The following is a 24,321-nucleotide window of genomic DNA, read 5'->3' as shown; positions in this document are numbered from 1 at the left end:
GATGAACTTCAAGTGTGTAAAGATGTATTAGGTGGTTCAGATTTAGACAAGTGTACGTAGATTAGGTTGCTAGGTAGTTAAAGTTTGTTAACTTACTTAGTGACTAAGATAGCCTTGTCTATATATATATGTAGATATTGTAACACAAATGATTCATTCAATACATAACAAGATACAATTCATTTCTCTCTCTAAGATTGATATTCTCTCAAATCTCTCTTTCTCTCTCAAGAATACATATGACAATCAAGAACTTCTTTATATTTTGACATGGTATCAGAGCCGGTGATGACGACTTCTCGATCCTGATCTGTGTTTCTTTTTGCTTCCGCATTCCTGATCGCTTTGCTCTGGTGTGCATTTCTGCTCTTGATTTTCCTCTCTTTATAGCTTTGTGAGGTTGTGTATCTGCGCAGTTGCTTTCTTGCCGTTTCTGTCTCATTGTGCACGCCAAGTGTTTGATTAATTGCTTCTTCCACGATTTGTTTGCATTGATATCGTCTTCCAAGATATCTCCACAATTGCATTCCTTGTGAGTTGTTTGTCCGATTCGTCTTTCTGACTCCATAGATTTGTGATCGTTTTCTCCTGAATTCTCAAATTCTTGCAAATATGGTGACTGCTGCACAATTACAGATTGTACAGTCTCCAATCACGACTCTCATTTCGAATGTCTCTAATTCTGTAACTGTGAAGCTTGATGATACAAATTATCTGGTATGGAATTATCAGATTCGATTGCTTCTTGAAAGTCATAGTATTTTTGACTTTGTTGCTGGATCTCGTCCTTGTCCTCCTCGGTTTATAGATGATTTGGATGTTGAAGGTGTGGAAACTGAGGAATTTCAGATTTGGAAAATGCATGATCGTGCTCTCATGCAATTGATCATTGCTACCCTATCTTCTACAGCCATGTCTTGTATCATTGGATGTCTTACTTCTCATGACATGTGGACTACTTTGAAGGATCGGTTCTCCACCGTCACGAAAGCAAGTATTTTTCAGTTGAAAACTGAATTGCAGAATATCAAGAAAGGCTCTGATTCTGTCTCTCAATATCTTCAAAGGATCAAGGATGTCCGTGATCATCTCTCTGCTGCCGGAGTACTCTTTGAAGATGATGACATTGTCATCTTGGCACTTAAGGGCTTGCCTGCTGAGTATAATACTTTTCGAACAGTTATAAGGGGGAGAGACAATGTTATTTCACTCAAAGATTTCAGGTCTCAGCTATTAGCCGAGGAAGCTGTGGTTGAAAATACTTCTGTGAGTGATTCTTTTGTGTATGCAATGATGGCAAATGATACCAAAGGCAAAGGAAAGGCTCTGATGTTGGGCGAAGGGTCTCCTCAAACTCAATCAAAGCCATATAGTCCTACTAGTTCAATCAATGCTGGTTCTTATATTGGTGGTTCTTCTAATCACAATGGAGGGTACAGTTTTAACTACAGAGGCAGAGGAAGAGGTAGAAACTACTATAATTCCACTCCTAGGTTTCAATCGGGGTTTTCCAATTCCAGTGCTGGAATACTTGGTCCAGGGAAGCCACATGTCTCTACATGTCCTGACCATGGTTATGATATTCCAACCTGCCAAATCTGTAACAAACGAGGTCATGTTGCTGTTGATTGCTTCCAGCGACATTCTTCTTCTCCTAATCCACCTTCTAGGCCTCAGTGTCAAATTTGTTGGAAATTTGGCCATACTGCCTTACAGTGCTATCATCGCAATGATTTCTCACATCAAGGACGGGCTCCTTCTTCTACTCTATCTGCTATGCATACCACTTACCAACCATCAGCACCTTCAGACCAGTTTTGGGTGGCTGATACAGGAGCAACATCTCACATGACTTCTGATTTGGCAAATTTGAATTTTGCTACTCCCTTCTCTGGTACAGATACCGTAACCACAGCCAGTGGTTCAGGTTTGAACATATCTCATATTGGCTCTAGTACACTCCGAACACCTCAATATGCATTTGAATTACACAAAATTCTGCATGTTCCTCATATTTCTCAACATTTATTATCCATTTATAGACTTTGTAAGGATAACAAATGTCGATTTATATGTGATGAGTTTTATTACTGGATCCAGGACAAGGTCACCGGGAGAATTCTTCTCCAGGGGCTGTGTAGAGCTGGCTTATATCCCATTCCCTTCTCTCTTCCTCAACATCTCATCAATAAAGCTCATCAACCTTCTGCATACAATACCACACATTCCGGTTTTCTTGGTCAACAAGTCAAAATAACGTTGTGGCACCACAGGCTCGGCCATCCTTCCAACATTGTGACTTCTACAATGTTAAAACAATCCAATATCTCTGTGCCTGTTTCTCATGTGTCTTCTGTTTGTAAATCATGTTTAGAGGGCAAATTTTCTAAACTTCCTTTTGTTTTTCCTGCACATAAAACTGTAACTCCCTTGGAGGTGATACATAGTGATGTTTGGGGACCTTCTTCCACTGTTTCGGTTGAAGGTTACAAATACTATGTTACATTTGTGGATGAATGTACCAGGTTTACCTGGATCTTTCCAATGATTAATAAAAGTGAAGTGTTCCATATCTTTGCTCAGTTTTATCAGTTTTTGAAAACTCAATTTTCTGCCCCTCTCAAAGTTTTTCAAAGTGATGGAGGGGGTGAGTACTCTAGTCATCAATTTCAACATTTCTTACTTACCAAGGGTATAGTTCATAACAAATCATGCCCTTACACCCCTGAGCAGAATGGTCTTGCCGAGAGAAAGCATCGCCATATTTTAGAAACTGCCATCACTCTTCTCCAAAATGCTTCCATGCCCTCTAAGTATTGGTTTCATGCATGTGCTGCTTCTGTGTACCTTATTAATCGCATGCCATGTCAAACCTTGCACATGTTTTCACCCTATAAATGTCTTTTTGGTCAACCTCCTCAAATTTCCCATCTTAAAATTTTTGGTTGTGCATGCTATCCTCTTTTAAAACCATATAATACCACTAAGTTGCAACCCAAAACATCTCAATGTGAATTTCTTGGTTATGCAGGCCAATACAAAGGTTATTTGTGTCTTAATCTTCTTACCAATAAAATCCTGGTTTCTAGGCATGTGTTGTTTGATGAATTTGATTTTCCATTTTCCATTTCTCAATCCTCATCTCCTCAGTCTCCTAACATTTTCTCACAGTCACAGGTGCCTGTTCTTATCCCTCGGTCCTTACCACCCTTAGTCACCTCTCAAAACCTAGTCATACCTCCTCAACCATCTTCTTCCCTTGCTCCTTCCCTTCCACCCTCGGAATCCTTGCAAACCCTTCCCTCTCCTACCATTGAGCCAGCTTCTCCGAGGTCTACACAGTCTCAAATACCTATTGATCCGGATTTTCAAATCGAACAATTCCCTGTTGTTCTTCCCCTTCCCTCAGTGAGTTTGCACCCCATGCAAACTCGGTCCAAAAGTGGAATCTCAAAGAGAAAAGTGTTCACCGCAACTGTTCAGTCCTCTGCACAAGGTAGTGAACCTACTTCCTACAAATCTGCGAGTAAATGTCCTGAGTGGCAAGCAGCTATGCAAGAAGAGATAGATGCTCTTCATGCTCAAAACACTTGGAGTTTAGTTCCTCTTCCCTCTGGGAAGAATTTGGTTGGTTGCAAGTGGGTGTATCGGATCAAAACACATTCTGATGGTTCTATAGCTCGGTATAAAGCCAGGTTGGTTGCCAAAGGCTATAATCAGGAGGAAGGTATTGATTATACTGAGACTTTCAGCCCTGTTGTTAAACCAACAACTGTGCGGTTGATCCTGGCTTTGGCAGCTCAATTCAATTGGTCCTTGCGTCAATTAGATGTCAAGAATGCATTTCTGCATGGTGAGTTACATGAGGAAGTGTATATGACTCAACCTCCTGGATTTCAGAGTGTTGCTTCTCCTTCTCAGTATGTGTGCAAGCTCAATAAGTCCTTGTATGGCCTGAAGCAAGCTCCCCGGGCTTGGAATGAACGATTTACAAGTTATTTACCTGGTTTGGGTTTTCAGTCCTCCTTTGCAGATCCTTCTTTATTTGTTAAACATAATGGTGCTGGTACGGTTGTGTTGTTACTTTATGTAGATGATATTATTCTTACAGGCAGTTCATCTACACTGATTGATGATGTTATTGTGGAATTAACAAAGGAGTTTGATATGAAGGATTTGGGTCAGTTGAATTACTTTCTGGGGTTGCAGGTTTCATATCAATCTGGTGGCCTGTTTGTCTCTCAATCCAAATACATCAAAGATCTCTTAAGCAAAGTTGATTTGCAAGATTCTAAGTCCTGTCCTACCCCTTGCTTACCATACCACAGACTTCTTAAAGATGATGGTGATCCTTATCACAGTCCAGAGCAATATAGGAGTATTGTTGGGGCCTTGCAGTATGTGACGTTTACAAGGCCAGACATTGCCTTTTCTGTCAATCAATGCTGTCAGTTTATGCATTCTCCCATGACTTCTCATGTTATTGCAGTTAAGCGTATTCTTCGTTACCTTCGTGGCACACTGGACTATGGTCTCCATTTCAAACCTGGACAATTACATCTGCAAGCATACAGTGATGCAGATTGGGCTGGTGATCCCAATGATCGCAGATCCACTTCAGGGCATGTCGTATACTTTGGTTCCAGTCCCATATCTTGGGCTTCTAAGAAACAACACACTGTCTCCAGATCTTCGACTGAGGCCGAATATAGAGCACTAGCTATTGCAGCTGCAGAATTGGCCTGGATTCGTCAGTTGTTATGTGATCTCCATGTTTCTGTTTTCACTGCACCAGTGATATACTGTGACAATATTTCGGCAATTGCTTTATCTTCTAATCCAGTTTTTCATTCTCGGGTGAAGCACATTGAGATAGATTACCATTTTGTCCGGGAAAGGGTGATTCGAGGTGATTTGAATGTTTGCCATGTGTCTTCCAAAGAACAGTTTGCAGATATTCTTACTAAGGGCCTTGCTGCTCCTTTGTTTCAGTCTCATTGTTCCAATCTCATGCTTAGTTCGATCAAGCATGAGATTGCGGGGGGATGTAAAGATGTATTAGGTGGTTCAGATTTAGACAAGTGTACGTAGATTAGGTTGCTAGGTAGTTAAAGTTTGTTAACTTACTTAGTGACTAAGATAGCCTTGTCTATATATATATGTAGATATTGTAACACAAATGATTCATTCAATACATAACAAGATACAATTCATTTCTCTCTCTAAGATTGATATTCTCTCAAATCTCTCTTTCTCTCTCAAGAATACATATGACAATCAAGAACTTCTTTATATTTTGACAAAGTGAAGTGCTTTTTAAAGAAGAATTTCCTGAATCAATTCCTAAGAAAAGATATGAAAACTGAACAGAGAATGTCCCGATTCTTGAGTAAATTCATGCTTTCAAAAGTGACTATATTGCCAATGCAGCTTTATCCATTAGCACTACGAACGAATTGAAGAATCGAACAGATCGAATAATTAGTTTCTCTATATTTCTTCTGCAATCAAGGAACACATTTTCTTATCGTAAGAACTAAGAAGTGAATAGCCTCCACCAAATTTATAAAATAAATTTAGCGGCCCACAACTAATCATACATATATTGTTTCCCAACTCGTATCTTATCATCTACACAACACTGCCCGGTATAAGAGTTTTATCACAAAAAACCTCGGTTTAATTAGAAGTGGAGTCACACTACAAATCATATTTAATTGTTGTCCCTATGCATGAAAATCAAGTCTTTTTTTTTTTATTCACTTTTGTTTCTTCCTCACAAGGGTAAACACAATTTGAACTGAAAAGCATTAAGCATCCTGTATAAAGTGAATAGAGCCCTAGCAAACAAGTGCATGAAATAAATTACAATAAGGGAAACATATACGAAGAATCTTTCTTCTAAAGGGAAAACTCAAAATTTATTTATTAGAAACAAGCACATTCTCTGGTTCTCAGGTAGTCAGATGATCAAGAACAAGCAATTCACCGCAGGTCATCATATGTAATGGCTTCGACAAATGCAGCTTCTGAGTTGCTAGGAGTTGAGAAACTTTTTTCATTGTAGGCCGAGAATGTGGATTGGGATTCAAGCATGAAAACGCAATATTCACAAGAGAGAGTACTTCCCCTGCTTCTTCTTGATGTGTTGGAGGCAAAATGCGCTGGTCCAAAACATCTGCGATCGGCATTTGATGGGATGGTAATGTAGATGCTGATGACGATGTGGACGAAGAAGGCATTGATGAGAAAGATGAGAAAAAATCTCCGGGATGCTTTCCCATGATTGTTTCCAATGTGACCACTCCAAAGCTATAAACATCGCATTTTTCGTTCACCTCCGTGGTATATGCAAGTTCTACTCAAAATAAGATCATAGCAATATTGGGACTATTAGTTTGTATATATAATACCTAAATCGAAGATAAAGAGTGAAAAAATTGAACAAAATTGGACAACTAATTTACAATCAATTTTAATGAAAACTAGATGGCAACAAATCTGGCAAAATGGACCCAACCCATTAACATGACTCATTTCGCTCGCAAAATTTCAACTAATAAGTGAAGACTTAAAGGACTGAATTAAAAATAGGTGAACCTGTCAGCAACCCGTTAATTTAACTGGTGATTTCAGGTAAACCCACGAAATCCATAATCACCCATTAAAGAGGGTTAGTCGTTGTCACTTTTATTATTACATGCCATGTTTAAATTAGAAGAATACTTGACATGGGCTCCCTTTGATATGTGAATGCTTTTCCTTGGTGATGATAACCTCTAATTGAAAACAATGCAAGACAATTTTTTTTTTCTTCATAAAATTTTGTTTGAATTTCTTGGATCAGAGTTATTTTACACCACAATAAACTTTGCTAATCTTATGTTTTGTGTTTTTGTACTTCTCATATGCAGGATTTCGATAAAAATTTCAATTTTAAGTGTGAAATCTAAATTACGGAAATACCTTGATGAAGAAAGACTTATATGACTTGGTATTTGTATTCTTGCTGCAGTTTGCATGCTTACTGCATGTTGTTTTACTTAGTTTGTAGTAGTTTATTAACATCTCGATTGGTATTACTTATTACATTAGGTGCTTACTGCAGTTTGTATGCTTATAATTGTTTTTTTTTTTCTAATTAATTTTATGTTATAGCTTTAGAGAAAGAGGGTCAGCCAAGAACTTACAATGAACCCAAGTATTTCCTATACTTTATGTGAATGTTCTCTTCAAAATTAAAGCATGTAAAGTGGTACGTTTAACCCATCATAACGTTGAAAAGAAATAATATTTGGCAAAAAAATTAATCATAAACAATACTGAATTAATAAGGTTAAAAGGAAGAAAACATATTACCTGGTGCAATATATCCAAATGTGCCTGCAACAGCGGTCCAATTAGTTGAGTCTGGATTCAAAAACTTAGCAGTGCCAAAGTCTGAAACAGAAGCCTCATATTCAGAATCCAACAAAATGTTCTTGCTTGATATGTCCCGATGCACAATTGGTGGCACGCAATCGTGGTGCATGTATACCAAGGCATGAGCTATACCGTTAACAATATTCACCCTTTTTCTCCACCCCACTTCTTTAGCTTCTTCATCTTTGCTCAAAATTGCAGCCAAGCTACCTCTTTCAACGAACTCGTACACCAAGAACGAGTGTCGATGATGTGAACAGAAACCATAAAGCTTCACAATGTTCCTGTGTCTTATCTCTGTTAGTGCTCTTATTTCATTCCAGAATCCCTTTCCCGAATTCTTCTCGCCATCCCACAATTGATGTAGTTTCTTCACAGCCACTATGTCGCCACATGACAAACTTGCTCTGTAGACGTTTCCTTCTCCTCCGCCCCCGATGCAATATTTGGAATCAAAATTTTCCGTCACCCCTATGATTTCCTCATACATCGACTTTCCATCAAAATTTAAAACTGAAAATGATATTTCTTCATGCATGTTTTTTTCTGCTTTATCCGGACGTTTCTTTTTTCTTTTCACAATGAAGATAATTGTAAAGAAAGCAGAAAGAAGTAAAATTGCTGCTAGAAGGGAGAATGTGATTCTAAATACCCGTTTGCGGTCCTTTCTCGAGCCATGCGTACAAGGTTGCAAACCTTCAACGTTGCCACACAATCCTTTGTTCCCTTGTAAAGCTTCTGGTTTAGCTTGTCGAAATGCACTGTTGTTGGGAAGGGGACCTTCCAATTCATTGTAAGATATATCAACATACGACAAGCTGTGCATGCCGTCAAAACTTGATGGTATGAAACCCGAAAGATTGTTGTGAGAAAGATTGAGTGTCTGCAAACTCTTCATGTTGCTGATTTCTGGTGGTATGCTACCTTCAAGTGAGTTGTGACTTAAATCAAGTTCGGTCAACTGAACTAAGTTGCCCAACTTAAATGGAATTCCTTGAGAAAAATGATTGTTGCTCAAATTCAGATGGTACAGCTTGAGAAAGTCACCTAGAATGCTCACAATTGACCCATTGAACTTGTTCGATGACAAGTCGAGATATTCAAGATTGATAAGTGATCCAAATTCCGAAGGTATAGGACCTGAAAGTTGATTTCCATTCAACATCAACTTCTCCAAAGAAGTCATTTTCCCGAATTCCTTCGGAATCACTCCAACTAAGTGATTTGAAGAAAGATCAAGCACATGAATATCAGCATTGACAATCTCGGGAGATATCCTACCAGTAAGGTTGTTGCCCACAAATATTAAGGTTTTTAATTGTGAGCATTGTCCCCATTTTGGTGAGATTTCACCATAAACCTTATTATGGCTCATATCTATGAAATTAAGATTTGGATAAACACCGAAGTCTTCTGATATATTGCCTGTGAATTGGTTCCCATCAAGACGAACTCTGACTAAGCTCTTGCATTCTTTCAAGCCTTTGGGGATTGGACCAGTCAAATGGTTATATCTCACCGAAAGATTTTGGAGTTGTCCACTATAGCAAATATGTTGGGGCAAATAACCTATTAACTGGTTAAAATCCAAACGCAGTGTAGTCAACTTCTTCAGATTCTTTATCTCTTGGGGGATGGAGCCAGAAAGTTGGTTATATTTCATTGATAAGAATTCCAAGTTGGTTAGATTGCCTATTGAAGTGGGAATTGATTGGATCTTATTCTCATCCAACTCCATAAACACAAGAGATTTCAATTTCCCTATCTCTTTAGGAATTGCGCCAAAAAGATTATTACTAAAGAGAAAGAGATCGATAAGGTTTGTGAGATCACCTAGGGATGTTGGGATTGAACCACTGAGCTGATTCTCAGACAATTCTAGGTCCTCAAGAGTTTTCAAGTTTCCTATATCTTTAGGAATTGAATCAGAAAGATTATTATGATAGAGATAGAGAAAGATAAGGTTGGTGAGATCACATAGGGATGTTGGGATTGAACCATTGAGTTGATTCTTATACAAAGAGAGCACCCAAAGAGATTTCAATTTTCCTATCTCTTTAGGAATTGTGCCAAAAAGATTATTACTGGAGAGATCAAGAACGGTAAGGTTTGTAAGATCACCTAAGAATGTTGGGATTGAACCACTAAGCTGATTCTCACCCAAGTGTAGTTTCACAAGAGATTTCAATTTCCCTATCTCTTTTGGAATTGTGCCAAAAAGATTATTACTGAAGATATAGAGAATTGTAAGGCTGGTGAGATCACCTAAGGATGTTGGGATTGAACCACTAAGCTGATTCTCGTACAATTGTAGCTTCACAAGAGATTTCAATTTCCCTATCTCTTTAGGAATTATGCTGGAAAGATTATTGCTGTAGAGATGGAGAATGGTAAGGCTGGTGAGATCACCTAGAGATGTTGGGATTGAACCATTGAGTTGATTCTCAGACAAATCTAGGTCCACAAGAGATTTCAATTTCCCTATCTCTTTAGGAATTGTGCTAGAAAAATTATTGCTAGAAAGATCAAGATAGATGAGTTTGGAGAGGGAACTGATCTGAGCAGGAATGACATCAAAGAGATTATTGTAGCTAAGGTTGAGGTATTGAAGATTGGGAAAGGACAAGAATGAAAATTCATGTAGCGTACCTTGTATACCAGAATTGGTAAGGTTTATCCCAATGACGCTTCCAGCAGCATTGCATGAAACACCAGTCCAAAAGCATGGGGCTACTTTTGTATTATTAGTGGGTAGGTGAGTCCATGAGGTGAGATTTTGCAGGTGGGTATGATTTTGAAAGGTAGCTTTCCATTTGAGAAGTGCTTCTGCTTCAGTAGCAGTAGCAGCAGAAACAAAAGCAACGTAACTTGGCAATGAAACAAGCTCTACGTATAAAATAAGGCTATAAGCCAGAAGGCATATTTTGTGAAAAGCTAAAGATGTCATGGCCTCTGTTTAATTTTGTATACATATTATGATCTTCTCGTAAGACTTATTTATAATGTCGTTCATGAGTTATTGTAATCAATTTGACACGTACAGAGAAAGGAGTGAGAGAGAAGAACCAAAATACACAACTTGCAGAATGTCACATTTTCCACACGAAAATGACATTGGAGTATTTAATAAATTATCTTACTACAAGTCAAAGTCTTTGTCTCTTATATATGCTGGCATTGACTTCTAAAATAGTGGACATTGTGTTTAAAAGGGAAGGAAGTTTTTTGATTAAAATCATTTAAAAATAGGCAAAAGTAGAGAAAAGAGCGAGGAGGACGAAGTGGTGCAAAATATCATACTGACAAAAATATTACAAATATTAGAGAATGAGGATACTGAGATTATTATATTTCTTCATTTTCTCTTCTTGATGTTCTCTTCCAATGAACAACCGAAGTGCTCTATTTATAGAGCCACCTCAATGAAAACTTACAAAATTTACTATTCACATGTGATACTTTACTATACACATTATTATACACATGTGATACTTTACTATACACATTACTATACACATGTGGGCAAACATACCAACTGTTTACAACAGGGATGGCATTGTGCTTGTCTCTTACATAGTCGACAGCTCCACCGAATGCAAGTCCCCACAGCCCACTGTTGTTCTCTTTCTAAACTTTTGGATTAAAATCTTGGGGTTGGCTTTTTTCCCCAAACAATATCTGATTACTGAAAAATAAAATGATGCAAAAAGTTCACAATTCGTTTTAGTTTTTGCAAAAAAATTGAAATTAATACCAAACTCAACATTTTTATCGTGGTAGACTAGATAGTTGATATTAAGTGTTTTTGAAACCAATTCTTAGTAAAAAATCATAATGGATCATAGAAAAACACTTTAAGTGTTTTTTTTTTCAAGGAACACATATCTGATGCTTATTCCAAAAAAAAACACTTAAAATGTTTTTGGAACCCAAAATTAATTTCATCAAAACCGCTTTCAATCATCTAAAGCACTTCCAAACCAGCCCTCTATCATTTAGTTGAGTGGTTTTATAATCCCAAAAAAAAATTCGATAAATAAAATCTAATAAAAAGTTTAGTTCGACAACAAAATTAACAGAAATTACAATAGATAAAAACTAACACCATCAACTTAATTTTCCTCCAATAAGCCTCACACACATCAAAACAAGCAAAAATCATAAAAGACATATAAACCTAAGTTGTAAATTTATGAGAACTATATCATCAAACACTAGTTTAAATAATAATTGAAAAGTAAAAAAAAAAAGTTTAAAACAAAAACATGGAACAAATGTATATCTCTATGGAGGTATTTGTACACTAAATTTAAGTAAAGGTAAAACCCCAAGAATGAAGGGAAACAATGGGAGGAACTAGGTTTGATACTCTGTAAGTTGTGAATTTGCTTGATCGCGGCCACGAGTATGGTGCAATTCCTAACTAGCCTCCTCTGGACTCCAAAATGAATGGATAACTGTGGTTCGCCACCAGTTGTCCCATTTAAAAAAAAAAAAAAAACCCCCAAGAATGAAAGAAAAAAAAAAGAAACCAATTATTTTTGTCCCAAAAACAATCCCAAATTGGCAATTTGTCTTCAAGTTTTTTCCTTATTAAGAGCTTAATGTTGCTTAATTTTTTCTTCAAATTTTTTATTCTTAGTATCCTCCTTTATTTTATATTACTCTGACAAAAGATTCTCTTTAAATCTCAACAGAGACAATATATTGGCATGTCATATTTGACGAGTCAAAATCATAGTCATATTTGAAGAAAAAAATCGTACTTTTCCATTTTTCCGTTATATCGAATGAATTGAACCCAACATAAATGTTTTCATTTGAACTAGTCATAGATAAATATACACGAATAAATCTGCAATATTTTACTCAAAACCAAAATTAGAATGACAATTGCGGTTCACTTACGGATAGATAGAATAATTTTCAAGGGAATTGAAAGTTTGTTTGCTTTTTTTTTTAAATTTTTTACCAAATGATATTATATACACTAAGAGGGGTGGGGAAGTGAGCTAAGCCTCACAATGAGCTAGTTGTAGAGCCAAAAATAATCACAAGGCGACACTGAATTTTTGGGTGAAGAAGACAAAATTGCCCTCGAGACACACCGGATTTCCTACACGCGAGCAGTGGAGAATCATCCATCAACCGAGTCAAGAGTGCCCAAAATAGATAATAAGTTCAAATTTATCTCATCTCCATATCCTCTGCAAGGAAATCATTACATAACCTCCCAAAACCTCCCAAAACATTTCTTTTATTATGATAATTAGCCAATTAATATATTTATACCTAATTAATATATTAATTGCTAATTGAATCATCAAATAACACCCCAAATTAATATATTTATACCTATATGGGTTTGCTCTCCAGTGCGAGAAGATAAACTAATTGCTCTGCAGTGCGAAAGGGTAAACTAATTGCTTTCCAGCGCGAGAGGGTAAACTAATTGCTCTCCAGCGTGAGAGGGTAAACTAATTGCTCTCCAGTGCGAGAGGGTAAACTAATTCCCCGACACCCATCTAGGTAAGCTCTCCAGTGCGAGAAGGCCATATAGCTTAAAAGATCGAATGTTTGAAGATCAACTAGGCAGCAAATGGTCAGGGGCAGCAGCCACTTTTGCACATAATAGTTCACTCATCCGAGATTTTATCTTCAGCAGCTCCAATCTTGGCAGCTTTATCCTTGACTGCTCTATCTACGGCAGCTGAGAAATCAAACTCAAACAGTTTCCTCATTTTTGGCAAGCAGCCCAAACATGGTAGCCTAAATCGTTGCCCATGCCACGCCACTTCCTCAGCCCATGCCGAGCTATTCCTTGGCTTCAATCAAGCCGAGCAACACAAGCAATGGCCCCTACCACACCACCTCCTTGGCCCATGACAAGCCGATTCCTGGCCCCCGCCAGCCGACGTGCCGCACCACCCCGACGGCTGCCCCGTGGCAGCACCTCCTAAGAAGAAGACAAGAAAAAATTAAAATTTTCTTACGTCGGTGCGGCACGGAGAAGACGAAGAAATCAACGAAAGACGGTCCTTTGCACGGGCAAGATGTAGAAGATTGCTGGAGGAGAGGGAACAAATATCCTCTAAGCTCTCTCTTTCTTATAGGGTAGAATAAATCGCTATCCAAAGTTGATGGAAAACAAATATCCTCTAAGCTCTCTCAATCAAAGGAATTATACGATATGGTTGATGGAGAGGCCCTGCATTCTCCTCTCTTTCACGGTAGTAGAAGAAAATGGGAAGAGAAAAGGTTTTGGGTTTGTTCAGTTTGACAAAGAGGACTCAGCTATGCCTGCTACTAGTGCTCTCAATGCTACAATCAGTAAAGGGAAGAACCTATATGTATCGATATTTTTTCAGAACAGTAAGAATGATAACAAACTCCAGATCTTTTCCAACACTCCAAACCCTGCGTTGTATCAAGAAGTGGTCTGCTACACAGGTCTACAACTTGCTACAAATATTACAGAAGCATGGAACTATCGTGTTTTTGGTCAAATCGTGCTCTTGCTGGTGCAAATTGTTACAACCTTGATCAGGTTCTTGGAAGAATATGCTAACTTGAAAGGGCATCAAGATGGACATTTCGGACAAGAAGAGGAAGTGTTTGTAATACTCAACCATAAACACCGAAATGATCCTCTCAAAATCAAGGCAAATTTATTCCCTTATAATATCCAGAAGTTGCTTCCTATAGTTCTTTTCCTACCCTTGGTTATTGAGCAAGATAATGCTTGGAAAATTGCCATATTATTCTGTGATGCTGCACTAGATACTATAGTATTACAATTCCTCTTGGGGCTATTGGGTGTAAGAAAGGCTAGTGTGGGTATTGTTAAAGGAGAGAGAGCTACAAATGAAAATGTGCCTGATATCAAGACTTGGGCCATTTTGTTTGAAGATCATTGTTTCATGGTTATGGAGATGTTATATTTGGTAGAGATGAATCAACATTTCTTGATGACGCCTACTTATCTGATGCCTTGCCACTTAATCCAAGAAAGTCACTGATTGCACAAACCTCTTACTTCGAGAAAGTCATTTCCATGGTTGCCAACAGTTTCACAAGTTCCCCCAATTTAGAGATTGCGGTCAAGCTTCCTTTTCAGGAAGATGGAACAACAACAGCTTCAATCTTACTTTTCTTATTTCATGTAATGCATTTCAAGGAGCGTGGGAAATCTGTGACAAAAGAGCACAATGAAGCTAATATTACGGTAGCTATGTTCCTTATTGTTGATACAAATGTTCCCATTGTACAAGAGAGCTCAATTACTCAATACAAGGCTGAATTGGCGAGGCATGTGATTATGGTTTCTTCTGTACCCACACTTCCTGCCATTATTGGGAAATCTTATAATACCACAAAGCTAGCAATAAAGGAAATAATGATGGAGTTGCGTGCTGATAAGATGGGTTCTAATGTGAGTGCTTCTGAGGCCAATGGATACACTCCATTGATGTTAGCAACAGGAGGTTGCCCCGCTACGCTGTGCGAGTTTTTGATTACTTTAGGGGAAAATTGCGATGTTGCGAATGCAAGACACGAGACAACACGCCTACTTGCAAGGAAAATTGGGATTAAAAACTATGCAGAGAATATGATATTGGATGAGCTTGCAAGCAGCATTGTTTTTGTAGTGTGGAAGTATATACAACTTTGTTCAACTTTTCTTGGTGGTTTTATGATTGCTTTTGTCCAAGGGTGGCGCCTCACTGTTGTATTGTTGGCCACCATTCCTGCCATTGTCATTGCTGGTGCAATCATGGCTACTATCATGTCAAAAATGTTGTCACACGGACAATCTGCTTATGTAGAAGCTGGCAATATGGTAGAACAAACAGTTGGTTCCATTAGAACAGTTGCAGCTTTCACTGGGGAGAAAAAAGCAATTGAGAAGTACAACCAGTTCTTCTTTTTTAACCTTGAGGACAAGGTTGTCCTTAAGGGGTAGGCAATGTAGTTAAATGGGACCATTACAAGTAATTAGGAAAGTTGTTAGATTCTGCTAGTTGGCAGTGGGTTTGGGAGTACTTTAAATAGTTCAATGTGTAATGGCTTTTCCCAATGGTTAATTTGATAAAAAGAAATATAAACAAAAACAATTCAAGAGCTCTGCTCCATCTCTTCCTTCCTTCTCCATCTCTATCCTCTGTGTTACTTGCAGGTTGATTAAGGGCCTAGAGATTTGGATCTTATCAGTACAAGGTAAAGGGAGGGTTGTGTAGTATTTCTTAGGAGGTGACACAAAATTTTTCACCGAAATTCAACCGGAGGGAGCCTTGGAAACCAACGTTTCAGTTGGGTCGGGTCACGGGTCGATGGAGCCCGGTTTTCCTCCTACCCTCTTATCTCATTTCCCTCATTTCTTTACCCTTGGATTGGTCCCGAGACTCTCCCTTATCTCTCATTTCCTTTCCATTAGTGCCACGCACGTGGCACTCCCCTTTTGTTCCAGATTTTCTGAAATCTTCCATCTTAATGACAAAATAATTATTTTACCCTCAACTTCTATCGTTAATAACTTCCTCGTTATAATTCCGTTTCACGAACGGTTTATGCCTACGCGTTCATGAGATCGAGCTCTATTCAAGCATATAAATTGTGACCTCGAAGGGTCTACGAATTTTAAATAATTAATTTCCAAACTTTAAACCTCGTAACTAGTTTAATTTAAAACTTAACTCACATCAATTATTATAAATTCTCAAAAAATCATATAAAAGCTCAATAATACATACGTTAATTGTAATAATTTCCCAATTCTATTGAACATGTCAATAGCTTTACTTTTATTTTTCATAAGATAGACAAAATAGTAATTCGAACAATCATCAATAAAGGTAATAAAATAACGTTTTCCATTTCCAGTTAACACTCTATCAAATTCGCATATATCGGAATGAATTAAGTCAAGTGGTTCAGATTCTCTATTGGCAGATTTATGTGAAGTTCTAGTGATTTTAGCTTGACTACAATATTCACATTTTTCAAAATCATTCAATGATAAATTGGGTAAAAAACCTAAGTTACTCATGTTCTTAACTAAGCGTTTGTTAACATGACAAAGTCTAGCATGCCAAGTATTAAACAAAGACAACATGTAAATAGAAGTAGACATTTTTTTAGCATCAACATTCAATTTAAACATTCCATCAGTAGCATATCCCTTTCCCACAAAAACCCCATTTTTAGTAAGAGTATATGTATCTGCGCCAATGCTCGAGACCAAATTCTTCCTTATCGCTGGAGCGTGCATCACATCTTTCAGTATCATGGTTTTTCCAGAGGAAAACTTCAACTCCACCTCTCCAGTACCTGCTACATCAGTTGAGTGCGAATCACCCAACAACACTTTCCTTCCCTCAGCCACAGAATAGGTCTTGAAAAGGGAACGATCATAGCAAACATGGCGAGAAGAGCCAGTGTCCACCCACCATCCCTCAGATCCATCAACTACGTTGATTTCTGATATTATTGCAATCAGTTGCTCTTCAACAAGATTTGCCCGAAAAGCAGAGTTTGCCTTATAATGCATGGCAGATTGAATACGTCTTAAAATTGTAGTAATAAAAAGGAACAAAGTTACCCGAAAAATGTAGAAGTCTTGAGTGGTGAGTGATTTTTGGGATGAGTCGCGGACTAAGTCGCTCTCTTTAAGACGTTTCGCGGCTCTGCCCAAAGTGTGCAAGCAGTTTTCAAACACCACGTCGTCCCCAAGATAAAACAGCCCATAACCTTCTTCCTTGCACAATGAAAGAACTTTTGAACTCACACCTTTTATATATGTTGCTTTCAGAACTCAATTTAAAAAAAAAAATAAGCTGTTGTTTCTTTTTCTCCTCCCTCTTTTCTTCGAAACAAGGAACATTTATATATGCAAGACAATAAAATATACATTGTGTTGAAAATACTAATGGGTATTGAATGCCCACGTAGAAACTGAAAACATTGGTAGCAGTTTTCAATGACCATGCAAATTGGAAAGTGACTTTGGATGCAGGAGATCATGTTTGTCAAAGGTTACATGCTGTAAATTTCCATATGTAATTAATACGGTTGTTTGAGTTGCTATATAAATAGAGCACTCGAATGCAATCAAAGGATATGAAAAACAGATCAATAATATCATCCATTCCCCTTAATTTACCATCTCCTTGTGTTTTAATTACAGTGTGATATTTTACCTCTGCTTCGGTCCACTCACTATAAAGGTTATCTCTCTAACTTTTACATTTATATAACACGTTATCAGCACGAGTCTCTAAATATAATCATGTCTCATTTACATTCACTAAACAAAAAGGAAATCATTCTCTCATTTCTCTCCGCCGAACGAAAAAAAAAAAATTGTTTCCTCTAAGGTTTTTCCTGTTCATCTTCTTCCTCTGCCTCAACTGCGCGGTATACCCTCGCGAAGAACTATTTGCTCCATGCCTGCTCGTAGTTCTCCAACTAGCGGTTACATACATCTTTGATTACTTGTTTGGTTTGGATATTGATTACTAACCCAGTATTTATTTATGTTGATTTTACTGCAATCCAAGATGGTGCGGTACAATCGCTCATCTTGAACTGCAAATTTCATCTTACTGCGATCCAAGATGGTGCGGTATCATCGCCTATCTTGGACTGCAGATCTACTTTTACTGCAAATTTCAGGTGGAGTGGTATAATCGCCCACCTTGCTCTGCAAATTTACATTTACCTGTTGTTTAATTTCATTGCAATTTTAGGTGGTGCGGTATAATCGCCCACCCTGCTCTGCGTATTTCAATTTTCTTGCTACTTGAATGGTGCGGACTAATCGCCCATTCCATGTTACATTCTTTCAATGAGAATGGTGCGGTACAATCGCCTTTCTCATTCACCCTGAAAATCTCGAGCCAGAAGTTTCGAGTGCTTATCATTTTGGCCTGAAGATCAAAATGAAAAATTTGTAAGAACCAGAAGTTCTAACATTACATTCCTCCAGGAATACATATTATTGCAAGTTCTTACACATCTCATTTTCTTTCAGAAAAGAAAATGGCGAACTTGGCAAAGCTTGAATATGCTGCCCTGGACATTACTGGGAAGAATTACCTTACCTGGGTACTTGATACCAAGATCCATCTGGAAGCAGGGAATCTTGGAGATACCATCAGGGAAGAAAGCAGCTCATCCTCTCAAGATCGGGCGAAGGCCATGATCTTTATTCGCCGCCATCTTGATGAGGCACTAAAGAGTGAGTACTTAACGGTTGAAGATCCGTTAGCTCTCTGGGAGGCCTTGAGAAGCAGATACAATCACCAGACAACAGTGTTTCTTCCAAAAGCTCGCTATGAGTGGTCTCACCTGAGAATTCAGGATTTCAAATCAGTGGCGGAGTACAATTCTGCGTTGTTCAGGATTACCTCTCAGATGAAGCTCTGTGGGGATACCATTACTGAGGAAATGTTGTTGGAAAAGACTTACAGCACATTTCATGCCAATAACGTGCTCCTGCAGCAGCAGTATAGAGCGCGAAGCTACACTGAATACAACTAGCTGATATCTGTGCTCCTGGTAGCTGAACAGAACAATGAGCTCCTGATGAAAAACCATAATTCCCGACCTACTGGATCTGCACCATTCCCAGAAGTGAATGCTGCTTCCCTCGAAGTGAACGCCACATCCTCTGGTGGTGATTATCATAAACGAGGACGTGGCCACAAACGAGGTCGATGGAATAGAAAAGGCAAGAACCATGGTGGTTAGTTTCACAACCAGGTTCCGAGGCATAATTCTGGCCCGAGCTTCAAAAATGTGAATCGTCACAAAGGCAAAGCTCACATGACCAATGCTCCCAGGAACTCTGAAGGAGCCTGCCATAGGTGTGGTGGCAATGGGCATTGGGCGTGAACTTGTCGTACCCCAAAACATCTGGTGGAGTTGTATCAAGCCTCCCTCAAGGAGAAGGGTGTCGAGACCAATTTTCTCGACCAGGCTAAACCAATGGATATACTTGATCCAGTGTTTGATTTATCAGGGCAATTTGACGCAACTCACCTCGATGTTTCAGACTTCATTATGGAAAGGGGGAATGAAGTATATCGGTCCGACTAAATCGTTTATGTTTGATGTACTTTTATTATGCTGAACTTGTTGTCTAAAACTAGTTTTTCAGATTCAATAAAAGTGGCATGTAAATTTCCTGTTATAAATTGTTTGTTAACTGTGATTCCATTTACTCAGAAAGCATGGATAAAAACTGTGGTTATTCTCAGAACATGAGAAATGGTGGAGATATTTGTCTTGCAGACAGTGCAACCACACATACAATACTTCGTGATCGAAAGTATTTCTCAAGCTTAATGCTTACAAGAGTAGGGGTAACAACAATATCAGGACCTTCAAATGTGATTGAAGGCTCAGGGAAAGCCCAGATTATGTTACCAAATGGAACAATATTGTCCATACAAAATGCATTGTATGCTACTCGATCTACTCGAAATTTGTTGAGTTTCAAAGACATACGTCTAAATGGATACCACATTGAAACGAAAAGTGCAGAAAATGTGGAGTATATATGCATTACCTCCAATAATACCCAGAAGCGTATATTGGAGAAGTTGCGTGGTTTTTCGAGTGGATTATATTATACATATATAAGGACAATTGAATCACATACTGTCATGAACCATAAGTTCATTGATTCAAAAGTTTACATGCTTTGGCATGACCGTCTGGATCATCCAGGATCCACCATGATGCGTAGGATCATTACCAACTCTAATGGACATCCATTATTGAGCAGAGACATTGCTATCTCAAATGATAACACTTGCAAGGCTTGTTCTCAAGGGAAGTTGGTAATAAGACCATCACAACTAAAGGTTGATGCTGAATCCCCATCATTTCTGCAAAGAATTCAAGGGGATATTTGTGGACCTATTCAACCATCTTGTGGACCATTTCGATATTTTATGGTTTTGGTTGATGCATCCACCAGATGGTCACATGTTTGTCTCTTGTCTACTCAGAATGTAGCTTTTGCGAAACTTCTTGCTCAGATAACTAAGTTACGAGCACAGTTATCAGATTATCCCATTAAGTCAATCCGACTTGATAACGCTGGTGAATTTACGTCTCAAACCTTTGATGATTACTGCATGACATTGGGCATTGATGTTGAACACCCTGTTCCTCATGTCCATACTCAAAATGGTTTAGCAGAAACATTGATCAAGCGGCTTCAGTTAATAGCCCGCACTCTGCTTATGAAAACCAAATTGCTAGTTTCTGCATGGGACATGCCATCCTACATGCTGCATCATTGGTTCGATTGAGACCTATAGCCAACCACCAATACTCCTCAATACAACTCGTGTTTGGACATCAGCCAAACATTTCACATTTACGAGTTTTTGGTTGTGTTGTTTATGTGCCTATTGCACCTCCGCAACGCACTAAAATGGGACCTCAGCGTAGACTGGGAATTTATGTGGGTTTTGATTCACCATATATCATTAGATATTTAGAACCCTTGACAGGTGATATGTTTACAGCTCGTTTTGCTGATTGTCATTTCGATGAGACAGTCTTCCCATCGTTAGGGGGAGAAAAGACCGTTCCAGAAGAACGGAAAGAACTGACATGGGTTGTTCCCACCTTGTCTCATTTTGATCCTCGAAGCATTCAATGTGAAAATGAAGTAAAGAGGATCGTTCATCTTCAAAGCATTGCCAATCAAATGCCAGATGCATTTAATGATGCTATGAAAGTGACAAAATCGCATATACCAGCTGCAAATGCACCTGCTAGAATTGATGTCCCTGTTTGACAAAATAAAGTGGCAGCGAATGATTCATCTGGTGCACGCCTGAAGCGTGGTAGACCACCAAGTTCAAAAGATTCAGCCCCTCGAAAGAGAAAGACAAGGGCACAACTGAATCCAAATGAAATCATTCAGGAAGAAAGAATGAATGACAAATCCACAATTCATGATTCTGGACTTCCAGAAAAAGAAAATGTCCTCGATGAGACATATGTCCCTGAAGAGACAGAAGTACATGAAAGCAAAGAAATCTCTATAAATTATGCATGTACTAATAAATTGTGGGATCGGAATGAAATAATCATTGATGATATGTTCGCATTTGCAGTAGCCACTGAAATCATATTAAGTGATGATATTGAGCCTCACTCTGTTGATGAGTGCAAACAGAGACAAGATTGGCCTAAGTGGAAAGATGCAATCCAGGTAGAATTAAACTCCTTGGAAAGGCGAAGTGTTTTTGGACCAGTAGTCCAAACCCCGTGGGTTACAAATGGGTATTCACAAGGAAACGCAATGAGAAAAACGAGATTGCTAGATACAAAGCACGACTCGTTGCACAAGGTTTTTCACAAAGACCTGGAATTGATTATGAAGAGACATACTCTCCTGTAATGGACGCAATTACGTTCCGTTACTTAATAAGTTTAGTGGTTTCAGAAAAGCTTGACATGCGACTTATGGATGTCATCACTGCGTATCTATATGGAGAATTAGATACTGACATATACATGAAAGTCCCAGAAGGACTTAAGTTGCCTGAAACAAGTAACAAACCACGAGGTATGCTCTCGATCAAATTAAGGCGATCATTGTATGGGCTGAAATAATCTGGACGAATGTGGTATAATCGTCTCAGTGAGTATTTGATTAAAGAAGGATATATCAACAATGTCATTTGCCCTTGTGTATTCATTAAGAAATCCAACTCTGGATTTGCTATAGTGGCAGTATATGTTGATGATATGAACCTAGTTGGAACTCCTGAAGAGCTCCATAAAACTCCTGAATATTGTCTCGGCCTGCAGATCGAGCATTGTGCTAGTGGAATTTTGGTCCACCAATCAGCTTACATTGAAAAAATTCTGAAGCGATTTGGCATGGATAAAGCTTATCCATTCAGCACACCAATGGTCGTTCGTTCTCTGGACATTAAGAAAGATCCATTCTGTCCAAAAGAAGATGATGAAATGGTCCTTGGTCCAGAAGTACCATATCTGAGTGCAGTAGGTGCTTTGTTGTATTTAGCACAATGTACTAGACCAGATATAGCTTTTTCAGTTAACTTGTTAGCCAGGTATAGCTCTGCTCCAACAATCCTTCATTGGAAGGGTGTCAAAGATGTATTGCGATACCTTCGTGGGACAACATATATGGATCTCTTTTACTTAAAGAACTCCAAAAATGACCAGGTCCTTGTTGGATATGCAGATGCTGGTTTCCTCTCTGATCTGCATAAAGCCCGCTCACAAACTGGATATGTGTTCAAGAATGGAGATACATCAATCTCATGGCGCTCAATAAAGCAAACCTTAGTTGCTACATCTTCAAATCATTCATAAATACTTGCTTTACATGAAGCAAGTCGTGAATGTTCTTGGTTAAGATCAATGATCCATCGTATTCGGAATTCATGTGGTCTACCTTCGAAGACAAACAATCCAACTGTCATTCATGAAGATAATGCAGCCTATGTTGCCCAAATGAAGGAAGGATTCATCAAGGGCGATAAGACTAAACACATATCTCCAAAGTTTTTCGGTGCACATGAGCTTCAGAAGGCTAAAGTTATTGAAGTCAGACAAATCCGTTCTAATGAAAATCTGGCAGACTTGTTCACCAAGTCCCTACCAAAATGCACGTTTCAGAAGTTAGTGCAAAGTATCGGATTACGTCGACTTACCAAACAACTAAGTTTGGAGAATGCGGAATCAAGGGAAGATACATCTCAGGGGGAGCATCCATGATACATGCTTGTTGTACTCTTTTTCCTTCGATTAGGATTTTTCCCACTGGGTTTTTCCTATCAAGGTTTTAACGAGGCAACATAAGTATACTGAACACTATATCAACAATCCAGGTAAAGTTGTACTCTTTTTCCTTCGCTATGGTTTTTTCCCACTGGGTTTTTCCAAGCAAGGTTTTAACGAGGCAACTGATGTTGATATGTGGGCATCCAAGGGGGAGTGTTGAAAATACTAGTGGGTATTGAATGCCCACGTAGAAACTGAAAACATTGGTAGCAGTTTTCAATGACCATGCAAATTGGAAAGTGACTTTGGATGCATGAGATCATGTTTGTCAAAGGTTACATGCTGTAAATTTCCATATGTAATTAATACGGTTGTTTGAGTTGCTCTATAAATAGAGCACTCGAATGCAATCAAAGGATATGAAAAACAGATCAATAATATCATCCATTCCCCCCCCCTCTTTAATTTACCATCTCCTTGTGTTTTAATTACAGTGTGATATTTTACCTCTGCTTCGGTCCACTCACTATAAAGGTTATCTCTCTAACTTTTACATTTATATAACACATTGCAAATTTTTTATATTCAAGGGCTTGAAAATCTTTAATAATAAAAGCTGAAGAAACCAAAACTGTCAAATAAAAAATGTACATATTCAAAGGTCAAATAAAAAAACGTACATATTCAAACCGAACAAAAAGAATGTATAAGGACCTAATCTTCCCTAATCTTCTTCTCTATTCAGAGAAGGAATCCCACCATTTAATGTGAGAAGCTTTCTCACGTTTCAAAAGTAGTGGAAGAGATTACTCCTCATCAAAAGGTAAGATTAAAGACAATTTAGGTTATATATATATTTAAATGATTGTAATAAACCCAAATATAAATATCACCACAGACAAAAACATAGCAATTAAAATATTTAAACAAAAACATATTTACTCCAATATGGGAAGAAAAAAAATAAGGGGAAGGAAAAAAAAGAAATATTAGATTAATATATATTAGATTAATATATATTAATTACTAGAAAAAATAATTATGAAAATTTTAAATATAAAGGAATGATAAAATATTATATTTAAGACTTGCACGTGGCGAGTTTTGAGTGGGTTATAG

The 24,321-nt window shown here is 38.1% G+C and overlaps 2 protein-coding genes across 3 annotated transcripts; one reads left to right on the top strand and one right to left on the bottom strand.

Annotated features, from left to right (window-relative positions):
- Positions 1-5,733: 5,733 nt before the first annotated feature.
- On the bottom strand, positions 5,734-10,374 carry LOC126610102 (probable leucine-rich repeat receptor-like protein kinase At1g35710). The gene is made up of 2 exons (XM_050278076.1): positions 7,360-10,374; positions 5,734-6,358 (listed from the first exon to the last, which is right to left on the bottom strand). Exons 1-2 carry the CDS (start codon positions 10,367-10,369, stop codon positions 5,955-5,957), a joined length of 3,414 nt encoding a protein of 1,137 aa, XP_050134033.1. The 5' UTR covers positions 10,370-10,374; the 3' UTR covers positions 5,734-5,954.
- A 7,198-nt stretch (positions 10,375-17,572) lies between these two features.
- LOC126610119 (uncharacterized) lies at positions 17,573-19,616 on the top strand. Of its 2 annotated transcripts, none has more exons than XM_050278099.1 (2): positions 17,573-17,645; positions 18,452-19,616. In XM_050278099.1, exon 2 carries the CDS (start codon positions 18,460-18,462, stop codon positions 18,958-18,960), a length of 501 nt encoding a protein of 166 aa, XP_050134056.1. In that variant the 5' UTR covers positions 17,573-17,645; positions 18,452-18,459; the 3' UTR covers positions 18,961-19,616. The 2 variants fall into 2 exon arrangements, with proteins under 2 accessions (XP_050134056.1, XP_050134055.1); XM_050278098.1 differs by lacking the exon at positions 17,573-17,645 and adding an exon at positions 17,932-18,370.
- The last annotated feature ends 4,705 nt before the right edge of the window (positions 19,617-24,321 follow it).

Source organism: Malus sylvestris, chromosome 17 (assembly GCF_916048215.2).
Source record: "Malus sylvestris chromosome 17, drMalSylv7.2, whole genome shotgun sequence".
Lineage (NCBI taxonomy): Eukaryota > Viridiplantae > Streptophyta > Magnoliopsida > Rosales > Rosaceae > Malus > Malus sylvestris.
Note: the sequence above shows the minus strand (reverse complement) of the source record. Positions and strands in the feature narration are given on the sequence as shown.

Excerpts from the sequence above, each read along its gene's own strand:
- LOC126610102 (XM_050278076.1), bottom strand. The coding sequence starts at position 10,369 with ATGACATCTTTAGCTTTTCACAAAATATGCCTTCTGGCTTATAGCCTT. Across the intron at positions 6,359-7,359 it reads ATTTGGATATATTGCACCAG|AACTTGCATATACCACGGAG; the intron begins GTAATATGTTTT and ends TATTTTGAGTAG.
- LOC126610119 (XM_050278099.1), top strand. The coding sequence starts at position 18,460 with ATGGCGAACTTGGCAAAGCTTGAATATGCTGCCCTGGACATTACTGGG.